This window comes from Rhinoraja longicauda, chromosome 6 (assembly GCF_053455715.1).
Source record: "Rhinoraja longicauda isolate Sanriku21f chromosome 6, sRhiLon1.1, whole genome shotgun sequence".
NCBI lineage: Eukaryota > Metazoa > Chordata > Chondrichthyes > Rajiformes > Arhynchobatidae > Rhinoraja > Rhinoraja longicauda.
The window spans coordinates 78,699,968-78,717,681 of record NC_135958.1 but is presented as its reverse complement, the minus strand read 5'-3'; the positions used below and the strand labels follow the sequence as shown (position 1 = coordinate 78,717,681).

Sequence of the window (17,714 nt, the reverse complement as noted above, 5' to 3'; positions counted from 1 at the left end):
ATTTGAAGCAATTTCTCTCGGTTAAAGATTGAAGAGGATATAAAAGCGATCACATTGCTCTTGCAGATGCATGGAATTAGTATCCAAGACCTCCGTATCCATATTCAGAAAGATAAATATTTGAATATTCTGGGCATTGAGTATTATGGGAAACTGGAACAAGAAGAGGAGTTGAGGCCAGCATAGATCAGCTATGATCATGTTGAATGTTGGGGCAGGCATGAGGGCCAAGTGGTCCATACTTGGTCCTATATTTTTTACGTTCTTGTGTCCACATCAATACAACTATTGCCACTGTCCAGATTTTCTGACAAATTTGTAAAGGAAGGCAGTATGGAACATGTACAAATCTCTGAATTAGCATTACAATCTGGAGGTTTTAAAGTTGCATGGGCAAAGCTATTGGAATAATGGAATGATTTGTTGTGGGGAGTTATTGGGGCAGACTCTGTTGCAGTGCTTCAAGTGAAGAGCATGCAAATTTGAACCAGAGGAAGTTACAGTGTGATGCTGAGAGAGCACTGTAGCGGGATTGGAAATTCATTGTTTTAATAAAGTGTCTGCAGCCAAAATAACCCAAGTGGCTGCTTTCAGTGCTGTAGATGGTGCTTTGCTCTTTCTTTTCAACAGTATGGCACGTATCAGGAATGTAGGATCAACTTGCAGGTCAATAATACATGAATACTCCAATACACTAACACATATTTGGCATATTTTCTACACTTTATGAGACAATAGCTTAAATTTAACTAATTTTTACTACTTTGTCTCAATGATGATTCAGGATTCCATTTAGGAAGGAGTGAACCCCATATTCATCCTATAATCTGTCCTCTTAATTGTGTCCTTTTTGGGATTGTGTCCTTTTGGATAATGTTGATATTTTGTGTGTCTTGCAGATAAACCCAATATTCTCCTGTTCATTTTAAATCTTATTGTGAAAAAATAATTACGATCAAGCGATATTGCTTCTAACTTATCTACTTCTGTAAATGTTCTGTTGAAAAGGATTATGGATGTTAAATAATCCTGTTAATAGAACAGATATTGGACTGTACTTAACTTAATGTTATTTGCAATCACATACTATTGTTCATTTAAGTTTGATTGTTGTTCCTCTTTTCTATCCGACCATCATGCCAGAATGGTATAGGTCCGCCATTATTCCCGGGAATAGTCTAGTACATTCTGCCACATGTAGAAAACTACTCTAACTGTTCTATTCTCCCCTGTTACTCCAACAACTTTGCAGAAATGGCATTCTTTCTATGAAAAAACTTCAAACCTTTGATTAGAAAGCATGAGATTCAAATGCAGTCTTGTAGGAATTTGCAGAATGGATACGTTTGTTGTTGATTGGCACTGATCTGTGCTACAATTGCTTGTAGTGTCTGCCAGATTGGATATTTCTTCAGAAATCAAACAAATTCAGTTTAATTTTTCATTTCGGAAAAAATGATGTAATGACGCTTCAAAATTTTGGGCCGCGAGCTATATTATTGACCTAAAGCAAGTGATAATGATCTATTGCATCAATATGAAATATTAGTTATCTGTTGCATTGGTATCAAGACAAAGGACCATAGCAAAAGGAGAAAGTTTCTTAGCCTGGGTGAAGAACAAAGAGAAAATAATCATTTCTATAGGAATATTACCACCAAAACAAACACAACTTCAGATACAAAATCTAAGGAGAGTCCACGCCTCGTATTCAGTATTGTGATTAATCCTGACACCCAATGTAATCACATGGTCTGCTATCTGAGATATCTGTCATAACAAAATAACTTTTTTGTACAACTGAAAGTTAGTTTGCTGACAAGGGAGCATAGGTCTTTAATGAGAAAAAGACTCGATCAGTCTTTTGAAATTCCTGGTAGGTCAATTGGAAGCATTGTCATTGGCCAAGGAGTTATTTGTAGTTAGACACAAAATGCTGGAGTAACTCAGCGGGTCAGGCAGCATCTCTGGAGAAAAGGAATAGGTAACATTTTGGGTCGACCTGAAACGTCACCTGACCCACTGAGTTACTGCAGCATTTGTGTCTAAGGAATAAACCAGCATCTCAATTCCTTTCTACACGAGGCAGCTGTAGTACTGGACAAACATCTTTGCTCCAGTGGGTGCGTGGATAACAAGGTGAATTTTTTTTATTGTAGGTAGGAATTGGACACATTTCTAAAACTCCCAAAACATGTGAATCCATGGATTGTTTTTTTTTTCATTTTTATTAATTAATCTCCTCATGCCAAGCACCAACTTTCTCTTGGTCCATGCCAAATTCCGAAACAAACAGACAGATAACAATTTGCCATTGACAGGCGTACAAGTGAGGTCCAATTTGACTCTCTCTCTTGTTTTTATATCTTCTCTGGGGGAGCACTATAGGATCAACCTGTCTTCCCAAATATCCTGGTTGCGATGGGCCTGTTGATTCTGTAAGACAGGGTCCTTATCTGCCTACTCTGATCTAACATGTCAGCACACTAGTATGCTGCACCATCATGTTGCCTTTGCATGAAACTTTTTTAATGGGAGGGAGAGAAGCTTAAACACACTCCAATGTGTGTGTTCGTTTTTCAGGTTCTACATTGGCTGTGATCTCTGTACGAATTGGTATCATGGAGAATGTGTTGGTATCACAGAAAAAGAGGCTAAAAAAATGGATGAGTACATTTGCAATGAGTGTAAACGAGCACAGGAGGGCAGCAGCGAGGAGCTCTACTGTATCTGTAGAACACCATACGACGAATCACAGTAAGCTGAAACGTCAACAGAGACTTTATATCGCCCTTTGAATGCTTTCCTATTGAGGGACAGGCATGCACTATTGTCCTTTTATCAATGCTGCTTACCTGCTGTTTGTGATGCAAACTGCATGAAATCATAGTAAACTTGCCTGTAATATATGTTATTACTCCATTTTTTAATATCTGCCAAAGATAATCCATGGATTTTCTGCTGTGCTTGTATTTTCTCCATTATGTTTGGATGTGTGCAAGTCATTATTCTGCAGTCCCATCCATTCTGGATAAAACAACCATCATTAGTGTACGAACCATCATTAGTGTACGCTTTTTTTCCCCTTCCTAGGCTTTATCTGAAAACATGGACTCTCTGCTGGGATACAGTCCCACCGGTTCTGAGCATTCTGGTAACCTGACCAAGCAAATACTCCAGAATTGCAAGCTTAGGCAATTGGAATTGGCTAGCTATTGGTCCATGTTGAGTTAAACATGGCAAAGCTAATTATGTCCTTGCCAAATAATGCATTTCAGGATTGTATTGGTTTATTATGTCATGAGTACTGAGGTTCAGAACTGCCATCCAGTTAATACAGATCATACTATACATGAGTACAATCATTCCATACGCAAATACAACAGTGTGTGCATAACTAATTAGAGCCTTGATTGTTTTATACCTGTCCTCAGTCTTGCAAATCCAGCTCAGTATCCAAGTTGAAAATCTCTTCTGGAAATGAATCATGGTCTGTGTGACTCTTTCTCTCCATGTCCATCTGGAACACTGAGGGGAATTTTATTTTATCTTAAATCTGCTCGGTGTTTGTGAAGAAATGTTTTTACATTGCGAGACATCAAAAACTTCTGAATTGTCCAAAAGTTGACTTGGACTTTGTTTTGGAGCTCAAAGAAATTTCTGCGGATGCTGGTAATCTGAAACCGAGGCAGGAAATAATTGAAATGCTTAGCAAGTCAAGGTAGCACCGATATAGAGAAAAATGTTTGAACTTTTCCAGAATTCATTTCTGGAATGTTAAATTTTTCTCTATAGAATCTGCTGAGTATTTAGACTAAGGTGGACACAAAATGTTGGAGTAACTCAGCAGGTCAGGCAGCATCTCGGGAGAGAAGGAATGGGTGACGTTTCGGGTTTTGTTTGTATTGTGCTTTTTGGAGGCCTTGTGCTGATATTAAGCGATAGATGTTTACAGGTTTCAAGTAAGTTTCTTGCTTTGTTAATAGTGGAAACTATTGTGGCTTGAAATCTTAACTTGACAGCTTGACTTGGACATTTCTGTCTAAAGTAGAAAATATGTGGCATTTGTTTAATCCCTGTTGAAAATTGCTGTTCCCAAGCTTTGCAATATTGTGCTTCTGCTATCTGTGACAGTTTTCTTTTTAATGTGAAACAATATGTCTAATATATTTTAGTGGCTTAAATCAATTGCTACCTCGTACAAATTTGGGTATTCTTTGATCCCAAGGCTTACTCATAATTCTGCTTGGGTGTTGTAATTTTAAAGTTTTAGTGGCATTACGTGAATTAAAATAAGTTGCTGTCACCAACTTGCTTGGGACTGGACCTGTACAAGCAGGAGGAATTACATCTTGATCAGACTGGAACCAATGTCCCTGCAGAGGTGTAAGCTACTGCTGTTGGGAAGGAGTTAAGATGACTAAGAGGGGTGAAAGGCTTGAATAGAGTGGATATTGAGAAGATGCTTCCACCAGTGGTATAGTCTAGGACCGGAGGTCACAGCCTCAGAATAAAAGGACGTTCCTTTAGGGAGAGGAGAGGAGGAGCAATTTCTTAAGTCAGAGGGTGGTGAATCTGTGGAATTCATTGCTGCAGAAGGCTATGGAGTCCAAGTCAGTGGATATTTTTAAGGCAGAGATAGATAAATTCTTGATTAGTATGGGTGTCAGGGGTAATGGGGTTTGGAGGTAGAGATAGATTAAATGGCGGAGTAGACTTGATGGGCCAAATGGCCTAATTCTGCTCCTATCACTTATGAACTTATAGAGGTTTATAAAATCATGAGGGGAAATAGATAGGGTGAATGACAGAGTCTTTTACTCTGAGTAGGGGGATCGAAGGACTTAGGTTTAAGGTGAGAGGGGAAAGATTTAAGCGGAACTTGAGGGGCAACCTTTTCACACAGAAGATGGTGGGTATATGGAATGAGCTGCCAGATGAGGTAGTTGAGACAGGTACTACAATAATTAAAAGACATTTGAACAGGTACATGAATAGGAAAGATTTAGAGGGGATGTAGGCCACACGTGAGCAGGTATGACTAGCGTAGATGGCACATTTTGGTCGGCACGGGCAGGATCGGCTGATGGCCTGTTTCCATGCTGTGCGACTGACAAAGAATGTTAAAAAGACAAGTTTGAAGCTGTAGTGTTAATGTACAGAGTGTTCACAGTAATGCATGAGGTGACTTAAGGTTGATGAATTAACTGCACATCGCTTATAAATGCATATGATAAGGTAGTTATTTCAGAGGATGCCAGCGGTGGAAGCTGAACATAATGGGATTCAGGAAGTTTTAACAGAAATGACAAGGAGGTAGAGTCAAATCATTAGCAGAAGAGAAATCAATACATGGTGAAGATGGGGTATAAGCTGAATTTCAGTTAGTCTTCATGTTTTTTCTGGACCAATATGTTGCGAATCTAAATAGAGAACAAACCATTCCAAACTTGGTCTTATGTAATGAGACATCTTTGTTGTATAGGATTGCTTTGGGAAGAGCAATCGGTCATAATAGAATTTTCATAAAGATAGGGAATGAGAACATTTATGCTGGAGATGAGATTTCTAAATCTCTATCAGGGAAACTATAAAGGATTGAGGCACAAATCAGCTACATGAGAAAAGTTACTTCAAGGGATGGCAGTGGATAGTGAGCGGCAAACATTTAAAAACCACATGGATGAATTACGATTGTTAATTCCTTTCAGCATAAAATTAAATCGGGAAAGGTGGCTCAAACGTGGCTTACAAAACTAAAATTGGGATAGTATTAGTTCCAAAGAAGATGAGGATAAAATGGCCAGAAAAGGTAGTCAACCTGTGGAATGGGGAATAGAAATATAGAAGCATAGAAATAGGTACAGGAGGAGGCCATTTGGCCCTTTGAGCCAGCACCGCCATTCATTGTGATCATGGCTGATCATCTACAATCAGTAACCTGTGCCTGCCTTCTCTCCATATCCCTTGATTCCACTAGCCCCTAGAGCTCTATCTAACTCTCTTTTAAATTCATCAAGTGAATTGGCCTCCACTGCCTTCTGTGGCAGAGAATTCCACAAATTCACAACTCTCTGGGTGAAAAGGTTTCTTCTCACCTCAGTTTTAAATGGCCTCCCCTTTATTCTTGGACTGTCCCCTGGTTCTGGACTCCCCCAACATTGGGAACATTTTTCCTGCATCTAGCTTGTCTAGTCCTTTTATAATTTTATACGTCTCTATAAGATCCCCTCTCATCCTTCTAAACTCCAGTGAATAGAAGCCCAGTCTTTCCAATCTTTCCTCACATGACAGTCCCTCCATCCTAGGGATTAACCTCGCGAACCTACGCTGCACTGCCTCAATAGCAAGGACATCCTCAAATTAGGAGACCAAAACTGCACACAATACTCCAGATGTGGTCTCAGCAGGGCCCTATACAACTGAAGAAGGACTTATTTGCTATCATTTAAGATCCTGCAAAAGGCATCAGGTTGGTTAAAGAAGGGCAAAATAAAGTATGAGAACATAATTGCAACCGACTTAAAAACTGATTTAAAAACTTCTCTCTTTGTGAAGAGAAAAGGATTAGTGAAAACAAATGTAGATCTCCTACAATCAAAGAAGGGGATTTTTAATGGTGGACAAGAAAAATTGTGAACCAGTTTTTTTTAACATTGGTTCTGCTTTCACAAAGAAGGATATTACAAACAAAAAAAACCAGAAATGTTGCCGAACATGGGGCAAAGTGAAAGGGCAGAACTAAATTAAACCAGTATTTGCAGGGAAAATGTCAATAGGAAAATTGAAGGGATTAAAGTCTGATAAATTCACAGGGCCCTCAATAGTCTGCATCCCAGAAAACCTAAGGAAAAGTCCTAAAAATAATAGATGCCTTAAATGATTATTTTCCAATATTCATTAGACGACGAAGCAGATTCAACATATTGAATGGTAGTTAATGTAATCTGACTATTTTAAAAAATGGGAGAGAGGGAAAGAGAAATTTCGACTAGTACGCCTGAAATTGGTCGTGGGGAAAATGTTAGTCATTTGTAAAGCACGGTACATGGGGAACAATGTCAGGATCAAACAAAGTAGACATGATTACAGATCTCAGAAATCTACAAATTTGCGTGATTTTTGAAAGGTGGACCAGACTCAAAGTGGTGAAAAGCCCACTACTATTTACAGTGCCCTCCTTAATGTTTGGGACAAAGACCCATCATTTATATATTTGCCTCTGTGCTCCACAATTTGATATTTGTAATACAAAAAATCACATGTGGTTAAAGTGCACATTGTCAGATTTTATTTAAGGCAATTTTTATGCATTTTGGTTTCACCAGATAGAGTTTACAGCTGTGTTTATCATAGTCGTCGTTCGTCTCCCCCCCCCCATTTCAGGGCACCATTGTTTGGGACACATGGCTTCACAGGCGTTTGTAATTGCTCGGGTGTGTTTAATTGGCTCCATATGCAGGTACAAAAGAGCTCTCAGCACCTCGTCTTTCCTCCAGTCTTTCCATCACCTTTGGAAACTTTTATTGCTGTTTATCAACATGAGGACCAAAGTTGTGCCAATGAAAGTCAAAAAAGCCATTATGAGACTGAGAAACAAGAATAAAACTGTTAGAGACATCAGCCAAACCTTAGGCTTATCAAAATCAACTGTTTGGAACATCATTAAGAAAGATCAACTACAGTTCTGGTAAAAGGTCTAGTGGACAGATGAGACGAAGATTAACGTATCAGAGTGATGGCAAGAGCAAAGTATGGAGGAGCGAAGGAACTGCCCAAGATCCAAAGCATACCACCTCATCTGTGAAACACGGTGATGGGGGTGTTATGGCCTGGGCATGTATGGCTGCTGAAGGTATTGACTCACTTATCTTCATTGATGATACAACTGCTGATGGAATAGCATAATGAATTCTGAAGTGTATAGACACATCCTATCTGCTCAAGTTCAAACAAATGCCTCAAAACTCATTGGCTGGCGGTTCTACAGCAAGACAAAGATCACAAACATACTGCTAAAGCAATAAAGAATGGTCAGTTCTTGAGTGGCCAATTCAATCACCCGATCTGAACCCAATTGAGCTTGCCTTTTATATGCTAAAGAGAAAACTGAAGGGGATTAGCCCCCAAAACAAGCATACGCTAAAGATGGCTGCAGTACAGGCCTGGCAGAGCATCACCAGAGAAGACACCCAGCAACTGGTGATGTCCATGAATTGCAGACTTCAAGCAGTCATTGCATGCAAAGGATATGCAATAAAATACTAAACATGACTACTTTCATTTACATGACATTGGTGTGTCCCAAACATTATGGTGCCCTGAAATGGGGGGGACTATGTATAAACACTGCTGTAATTTCTACATGGTGAAACCAAAATGTATAAAAATGGCCTTTATTAAAATCTGACAATGTGCACTTTAACCACATGTGATATTTTTTCCATTACAAATGTCAAATTGTGGAGTACAGAGGCAAATAAATAAATGCTGGGCCTTTGTCCCAAACATTATGAAGGGCACTGTATGTTTCATTGAACAAAACAGCCCAAGAACAGGCCCTGCGGCTCACATTTATTTTCCATTTGGAAAACAATATCTTTAGTAAGTATTTAGCTCCAGGGGTCTGGATAACTATTGAGGATGAGAGTTGGACTGATGCTTTACAGACTAGATTTTGTGACCTTTTTCTGGCATTCCACTACTTCAACTAAGCCTGCATTAACTGGATTAAACTAAAGGTCTTTTGGTCTGCATGACTGAACTGCCTTGTTACAATACGTAACCAAGAGAGCCTGCTGAGACAATCTCAATAAGTACCCAACGGTGCATTTTGTCATTGTTGCTGCAAATAACAGTTAATATATTTCATTTCTTTCAACCCGTAGGTTTTACATTGGCTGTGACCGTTGTCAGAACTGGTACCATGGGCGCTGTGTTGGCATATTACAGAGTGAGGCAGATCTCATTGACGAGTATGTCTGTCCACAGTGCCAGTCCACAGAAGATGCCATGACTGTGCTCAGCCCGCTTTCAGACAAAGACTATGAGGGTCTGAGACGGGTGCTACGCTCATTACAAGTAAGACATTTTATGTTGTAGCTACTTTTAATTCATTCTGTCAATAACTTTTCTGTTTTCAGTCAATTTTATCAACCCAAAACAATCTCTACTAAAAGAGAGGGGAGTAATTTAAGCTGAGGCCTTCCATACTTTTGCCAATAATAATCTGCAAGTCCTCTTTGATATGGAGAGTGAGCTGAAAGTACCCTCCTCCTTCCCAATTCATCTAAATAAAAACTATAACTGACAGGATTGTGCTGTTGAAAGAACCCCTTATGTTAGTTGTCCGTGTTGATCATTGAAGGGTTCAGACTCTTAGCTCTCTCTGTGAAGGTGCCTTGCTTAAAAAATGGCATAACTTAACAGAAGCCTGAAGAAAACCATTTTATCAATCGCAACATTTAAATGAATTTGCGAACATTTTAAAATTCACTGCCTGCCATGTGTATTACTCTATCAGCTGAAAATGGAAACAAATTGTGAGGTGTAAATACTGCTTAAAGTTATTACGTATGCTCATCTAGAGATGCTATTGCTTGATACATTTTTAAAATTATGTTTCTAATTTTGGGTCTGATTGAAGAATGTCATCTTCCCATCTGTGAACCAAAGCAACAAAGGAATTATTACCTGGCACCAGTTGACCATCACTAGTTTCATAATCTATGGAGGAAGATACATGTTAACTTATGCTGTTGAATATTGCACTGAGATTTTGGAGAGTTAAGATTACTGGGTCAAAGGAATCCCTAATAAAACACATTTTGCAATCCTATTAAACTCAGCACTTTCCTAAAAGCTGACTGTCCAAGGTGTATTTGAGGATTGTGCTGATCACCTCTAAAAGCTACATGTGGTATATCTCTTATTTTCATCCAAGTATCTAACTCTTGCCAGGAGGACTGCAGAACATCCTTAAATTAGCTTTCCTAAAGAACTGCAACATCCCCACAGACTCCAAGGAAATCTTAGCCCATTACTGGTCAGAGGAGGAATATTTGAGATTGCAAACCTTGATGACATGCATTGGGAGCATACAGAAACCTGTATAAATAGTGGAAGAGTATGCCACCTCTCAAGCTACCCACCCTTCTGGCCTTTCAGCTACTTCCTGCCCACACGTCTGCCGTTCTCCCTTTGGGCTCATCAGTCACCTCAAAACTCACAAACCTATAGTGGAAGTAAGTCAGCCTCAACTCCAAGGAACTGCCAAAAAATTTTTTATCAATGAATATAAACTTGCAAAGTTTAAACCAGCATCTGCAGTTCCTTCTTACACAATATAAACTTGAAGTTTGCCTTTATTGGCTGCACCTTCAATGCTGCCATTTTGAATTTATTTTCCTGTAGTAAACTTTAAGTGACTGGTGTTACATAATGGAGCCACAGTTTGTGGTACTGCAGATGGGATAAATAGAGCAACCTCTGTCCCTCTCTTCCCCTCCGCCTTCCCAGTTCTCCCTCTATCTTTCTGTCTCTACCTATATCCTTCATTTGTCTCGCCCACCTGACATCAGTCTGAAGAAGGGTCTCGACCCGAAACGTCACCCATTCCTTCTCTCCTGAGATGCTGAGTTACTCCAGCATTTTGTGAAATAAATACCTTCGATTTGTACCAGCATCTGCAGTTATTTTCTTACACAACCCAATCCACATGTTTAGTTCATTGACTGAATGCTTATTCAGTCCTCTAATAAACTCCAATTATGGTCTGATGGGAGATTTTACAATAGTAATGTATATTTCACATTTCCTTCCACCTTCCGCCCTTCTAATTCCATACATTTTTCTTTATTCTCTGGAAGTAAAATATTTTCTGAAATATAATTCCACCGGCAGTGGTAGTCCCAGTTTCAAGTGACATGGAAAGGAAGAATAAACACTCATAAAGATGTTAGTATCAATTCCTGGAAAGCTCAGAGTTGGAAATTAGGATACCTTAGCCAGCATCTGCAGTTCCTTGTGTCTCCACTTGCTTTATAATATTGTTTTTAATGAAGATTGAGGTTGCAACTCCATTTGTTGGTAATTTTACTGAAGCATTTTAAGTTTAATATACTGTTTAATTCTTCAATAGGCTCATAAAATGGCCTGGCCCTTCTTGGAACCTGTAGATCCCAATGATGCACCAGATTATTATGGTATCATCAAAGAGCCAATGGGTAAGTATTGTTTACCAGTCAGCCTGACACCATTTTTAGAAAGGAGATCATTTTAATAATTGTGCATGATTTCCACTGTTGAAATTGTTCTCTCTGATATGCAATTGAAGGAGCCGAGTATGGAATGTTAAAGCTGTCATACACAGGTCACTGTGGCTGGATGTAAAGCAATATTGACAGGGAAAGTTGATTGAATATAAGAAATAGATCATTAGGCTGATTTGAGTTTGCTCTGCTCTTCAATAAGATCATGGTTATATTTTTCTTGGCATCAATCCACTCTCCTGCCTGTTCCCCATAACTCTTACTTCAGAATACTCAAAAAATCTATCTGTTTCAACCTTAAACAGATTCAGGGACTTGGCCTCCATGCCATCTAGACTAGAGAATACCAGAGAGTTACAACCTCTTGAGTGAAGAAATGTTTCCTTGTGGATGAAGTACATAATGCATCTCTTATCCAAAGGCCATAGATTTTTGATCCTGAGGTAGGGTTGTGGTTGGGGTTGTCCCTCGTGGCTTGATTGATGGGAAGAAGCTGTTCATGAACGTAGAGGTAACTGTTCTCAGGCTCCTGTAACTACCCAATGGTACCTGCGAGATGAGAGAGTGGCCAGAGTGGTGTTGGTCTTTAATGATATTAGCTGCCTTCTTGAGGCAGTGCTTCCTGTAGATCTTTTTGATGGTGGGGAGGTCCATGATGGACTAAGCAATGTCACCACTGCCTGACTTTTCCTTGTATATCTTCTCATCTGGGCCCTCCCACTCACTGTTTGGTTTGAAGCCTAATGGCATCTCTAGTTATTTGATTTGCTCAGACACTGGCCCAAGCTCAAGTTAAATGAAACACATCCCAGTAGAACAGCTCTCACGCACTCCGGTATTGATCCATGAATTATTTTTCTTTTACACCAATCTTTAACCCATTTAAAGTTAAAATTTTACTTGGCCACACAATCCTGAGTTTTTGTATCTGCATGGGGAAGGAGTGGACAAGTTAGCAAAATTTCCAACTACTGTACATTTAGACTGGAATCCTCTTGCTGTGAAATAGTCATTTACCTGCCAGAGCAGGTTACATAAACAATGGCTGCTGAGACGATAGGTGTAGAGTTCGGGACCCTTCTTCAAACTGATGGAGAGGTGGATCTGGAAGCAAGAAAAGACCAGGAAAAATCAGGGCTGGCAACAAATGACCTCGGACAGGGTGGTTCCCTGATACGCCAATTATTGGCTCTGCACGGTGTGATCCCAAGTGGAATACATCGTCTCGAACTGTGGAACTGGTTAACTGACATTTAGTGGAGGAGGGGGAGAGGAGTTTATATTATAATTATATGATAACAGTCTATCTGATTTGCAGTTTAAACAGTACTGGTAGCAAATTCACACTGTTATCTTTTCTGATCAGCATTTTGGCTTTACGTTATGCATGCCTGTCCTCTGTCTCCATTTACTTTCTAAAACTTAATTTGCTTAAGAGGAATCAAAACAAGGCAGACTGTAAATTACAGATTTGGAAAGCTGCTTGTTTTTGTGTTGATGACAAATAAGGGGTATAAATATCCAGATGAAAGGGGATCAGTCCCTTGGTCTTTCACACTTTAGTAGCTTTGGTCTCAGGAGTGATGACTGTTTGAAGGTAGTGGTCAGGGCATGCAATGATAACAATCTGCCTCCACAGGACATTAACCAAGACACAATTTTAATGTTTCTCACTTAGCACACAAGCATGTGGGAAAACATTTGCTCTGGACCAGTTGGTTGAATCAGACTGATAAACCTTTTTTAAAGAACTTTAAAATGTGAGACACTTGCCATTAAAAAATATATAGCCTAACAGAATTTTCTCATTACAAAAATTGTGCTTTCTTACATGACATAAATATCCCTTTGTGCCATTTGCAGTTTTACGACGGGAATGGTTATTAGCTTTCCCCAAGTGGCTATTGTTTATCCGCAAAGCAGTTCATTGTGTTGTCAGGCTACCATGTAATGCATGGACCAATGCTTTATTATTCAGTCCGCCTGTCCAGTTCTTTTCCATTACACCCCATTTAAAAAAAAATACCTAGCCCGCTCACAAACTTCATCTTTCGTTTTTATTTAAGAAATTGCAGAACTACCCATGGAAGCAAAAAAACATTTGACTGGTTGGTCCCGACACAGGGTCCTGACCTGAAACATCACCTTTCCATGCATCTCCAGAAATGCTGCCTGACCCACAGAGTTACTCCAGCACGTTGTATCTTCTTCTGACTGGATTGCATTTGAACAGATTCCATTGCCCAGTTAAAAAATACATTTAGTACTTTCTCTTTTAAAATCAATTTATTTGACTATTTTTTAGTTACTCCTCTCTGTATCATCATTTCACTATCACGTTTATTCCAATTACATTTGAGATGTCATTAGACATTCCTAAAAAAAAATCTTCCTCACTATCTAAGTTGACCCAGATCAGGCTCAATCTGACTGCCCACAAAAGAAGGGATCACTGTAGGATTACTGTAAATGGTTGCCACAACTTGATGGCCCAAAGCACCATTTTCCATTCTGTTTCTCTCTATAACTCTATTTAACCCTGTGCCAATCCTGTGGATGCACTTGCCTGCTGCAGCACCACGGGTAAGTGATGCTGAAAGCTTCCACGAACAGTACACTGCCTTACTATATGATGCTGAAAGCTTCCACTGCAAGCCTTTCCATCTCTGAAGAAGGGTCTCGACCCAAAATGTCACCCATTCCTTCTCTCCAGAGATGCTGCCTGTCTCGCTGAGTTACTCCAGCATTTTGTGTCTACCCGCCTTGCTATAGTCCAGTTTGACCAGAAACCATCTGTCCATTTTGTTGTGAATCTTTGGAACTCTGTTCCTCACAGGGTGATACAAGCAGATCATTTGTGTAATCCTATGATAGAGTTAGATTCTTGATAAGCAAGGGCTGAAAGATTATTGTAGGTCAAGGAAATATGGATTATTACACAGATCAATCATGATCTTATTAAGGACCAGAGAAACCTGCTACTAATTCGTATATTCATATGTATTTGTATAACTTCTATGAGATCAGAAGATATTTAAAACAATGCCTCTAAGATTTTATCCAATTGTTTGATGAAAATGTGACTTATTTGTATTACAGACCTGGCTACCATGGAAGAAAGGGTGCATCATCGATTCTACAAGAAACTAACAGACTTTGTTGGTGATATGACCAAAATCTTCGACAACTGCCGTTACTATAATCCAAGTGATTCACCGTTTTATCAATGTGCAGAGGTTCTAGAATCATTTTTTGTACAGAAACTGAAGACTTTCAAAGCAAATAGGTGAGACTGCAGTGCTGATGGTCACTGCCACAGTACCTGCTCTTAAATTTGGGAAAGGGGGAAAAGAATGAAACAGATCTACTGTTTTTTGGCGACTTGACATCCTCCCTTACTCTAACCTGAGCTTCCTAACATCATAACCTTTCTGTCACGTAGGTACCTCGATCCTCTATAACATCAGCCATCTCTCCTGTCATCTACTGAAACTATAAGATGTCCATTTGTTGTATCTGGACTCGGCTTTTCCAGTCTTCTCCCAATCAGCATCCCGAATTGCACCCACTGTCAGCTTCTGTTCTTCCAAAGCTCTGTCACTCGTATCCTCTCCTGCACCAATCGTACATAACCCTTTCAATACCTTTCATTCGCTTCTGATCCAACAATATTTCTCTTTATTAATTCTCATCTTGATTGTCAACTCCTTTCACAACACCTTCCTTCCCCATCTCTTAAAACCTCCCAACACTCTGCAGAGCTCTACATTTTTTTGTGTATTCCAAATCACTTTTGTTAAGGGATTCTGTGGTATGTCCCCAAACTTAGGAATTCACTCCAGAGTCTTCAGCCCTCTCTCCCTTTTAATATCCTTACATAAATCTCTTTATCCAAGCTTGCGTGGTTGATTATGATCCGGCGAGTTAACTTCCACTATTTTCTGCATTAAAAGTAAATACATTCATGTAAAGTGATGTTATCATCAATTGGTTTCCAGCTGTAGCAACATGCAAATTGCCCATTCACACAGAGTTGTGAATTTGTGGAATTCTCTGCCTTAGAAGGCAGTGGAGGCCGATTCACTGGATGCATTCAAAAGAGAGTTAGAGCTCTTAGGGCTAGCAGAATCATGGGGTATGGGGAGAAGGCAGGAACGGGTTTCGGATTGTGGATGATCAGCCATGATCACATTGAATGCTGGCTCGAAGGGCCGAGCGGCCTACTCCTGCACCTATTGTCTATGTATCTAAGTAGAATTTTGTTTTTGGTGTACAGTTTCCCACTTCTATTTGTTTGCCATGTTGTTTCATTGTTTGAATTTATTGCTAGCGCAGAACACACCGATTGCCTGTTGTTTAAATATGCGGAGGGAAAAGTTGACAATTACAAACAGGAATTATTATTTTACGCAAACAAATGTTTTCATTGGAAAAATTAATTCCATTTGCAATGCAAGGTCATTTAAATAAAATGCAGGATTTTATTAAATGCATTGACAATTTTCCTCTATCTGTATTGTGTGAATTGAAAAACCCTTGCTATTCCTTGACTATTGTGCTGTGATGACAAGGACGCTGAAATATCCCCTTCTCTACTCTCTAGGTCTCATTCCTAACAAATTACACTCTACTGCGTAGATTGCAGCACTCTCTAGACTTCAAACAACAAGGAACAATATCGTACAGAGCATGAATAACAGGATCCGTATCCAGAGAGCAGCGAGAAGTGGAATGCCACCAGAGGCAGATATACTTAGTCAGGTTCTCCTGGCTGACTTTAACCAGCATCGTTGTTCAAGCACCAATCAGTTAACTGAATTGGATGAAGCCCCATTTTGTTTGTTAGAAGCTCAAAGAGAGAGATTAAAAGAAGAGGAGAAGGAAGGAAATTAGAAATAAAATAAGCCACCATTTACCAGCCCTATCTGACTCTTGCAACCTCCTCATTTGGCATGGGGTAGGAGGCCTAATGCATCCTATCCACTCTTGTTATTACAAGGGGCTGGCTTCAGTTTTCCCAGCAAAATTCATCACCACAGTTCTTCAGTGAAGAAGCTGGCTGCGAGCTGTCTTTAATGAAACAAACATGTTTAAGTTTGACAGCTGTATTTATTTATTACTGAGAAAAGATGAAGCTTTCTTTTTTAGAATCTGCTGCCCTTGTTTGTCAACTAATTATGTGCTTTTTTTTTCCTATTGATATAAAAAGACCTCACTTGCGGATAAGCCGGTCTTTTTTATGTAATTGCTGTAGGTAACGGTGAGTGGATTAAACTCTTGATCCTTTCTTTCAGTGAAAGGAGTCATTTCACGTACACATGCACACACGCACACAAAATACATATGTACACAGTGACAAGTGAGCACAGCGAAATGGGATCCAACAAGAAGTTTTCTTTTGCTAACCAATATCTAACCGCGGGGGAGCTCCGTGTGATCCCTGGGTGAGCAGTCGGCAGCATTGGCAGCTTCCAGGTTAGACTGCCGCCTTGGTGAAGATGCAGCACCAGAAAACTATCAATCACTCTGCAGAAATTTGATAGACTGAAATAAACAGTGTGTACTGAAGATATCTTGTATGTAAACATTTTGTCAGATGCTGAAATTTTTTTGTTTCTTTTTTTGTATTAAGGTTCAGAAATATTGATGTATATGAAAACAATAAATGGAGGAAACCATTATCTCCCACAGAGAAAATCCACAAGTGTTTCTGTATGTGCTTATAATGACCCATTTGTGAGAATTTGGGTCTCCCAAGAATTCTAACAAAAGAGACAAAATTTGGAAAAGGTGTGAGGGCACTTTAAATTTGAAATGCTGCATATTGTATGCATTTGTATTGAGTTTTTAAAATAGGGGGAGCTATGGACTAACTCTCGAGTTGCGAAATACTGCACATCTCATCACCACGTCACAGTATTTCTGTACTATTTATTCATATCTACCAACTTATTCGTTTGAGTAATGTTGCAAAAAAAATCTTTCCTACCTGTAGGCAATAGATTGCTATCTATGTTTTTAACAGATTGTGGCAACTATGAAGAGTAATTCTTTTGTACTTGATAGGACATTTCATCCTAGACAATAAAGTAATGTTTTTGACATCAACCTTGGTGTCATCTTTTTCTCATGTTGGAAGGAAACATAGCTGAAGATTTTTTTTGCCATTAATTCATTTTTATACATGGCAATTTGATTTTATAAAAACAGACGTTGGTTTATTTGTCCTGATTCTGGTGTTGGAAGAAATTATCTAATTGAAAGTTTGAGATCAATTGCTCGGTTCAAGTGCTGAGTTTCAGAACGGTAAGAACATTATTTCCCTTGCTATTTCTGATGTGAGTTAAGAGAATTTTTATTTCCTCAAGCACAAGAAAATAAAAAAAATTTAAAAACTTGTCAGGAGAATTTGCTGTTCTACATGTTGACCACATGATGATGATG

The 17,714-nt window shown here is 39.2% G+C and overlaps 1 protein-coding gene across 12 annotated transcripts in view; it reads left to right on the top strand.

The window, feature by feature from the left end:
- The window catches only part of bptf (bromodomain PHD finger transcription factor), a 112,471-nt gene extending 95,043 nt beyond the window's left edge, over window positions 1–17,428 (top strand). For 5 of the 12 annotated variants that reach the window (XM_078401426.1, XM_078401422.1, XM_078401421.1 and 2 more), the window contains exons 28-32: window positions 2,584–2,757; window positions 8,889–9,081; window positions 11,141–11,225; window positions 14,370–14,556; window positions 15,874–17,426. In XM_078401426.1, the coding sequence (XP_078257552.1) occupies window positions 2,584–2,757; window positions 8,889–9,081; window positions 11,141–11,225; window positions 14,370–14,556; window positions 15,874–15,886 (652 nt within the window). In that variant the 3' untranslated portion in view covers window positions 15,887–17,426. Of the gene's footprint in view, window positions 1–2,583; window positions 2,758–8,888; window positions 9,082–11,140; window positions 11,226–14,369; window positions 14,561–15,873 lie in introns of those variants that run through there. The other 7 variants (XM_078401423.1, XM_078401420.1, XM_078401417.1 and 4 more) reach the window with 6 other exon arrangements.
- The last annotated feature ends 286 nt before the right edge of the window (window positions 17,429–17,714 follow it).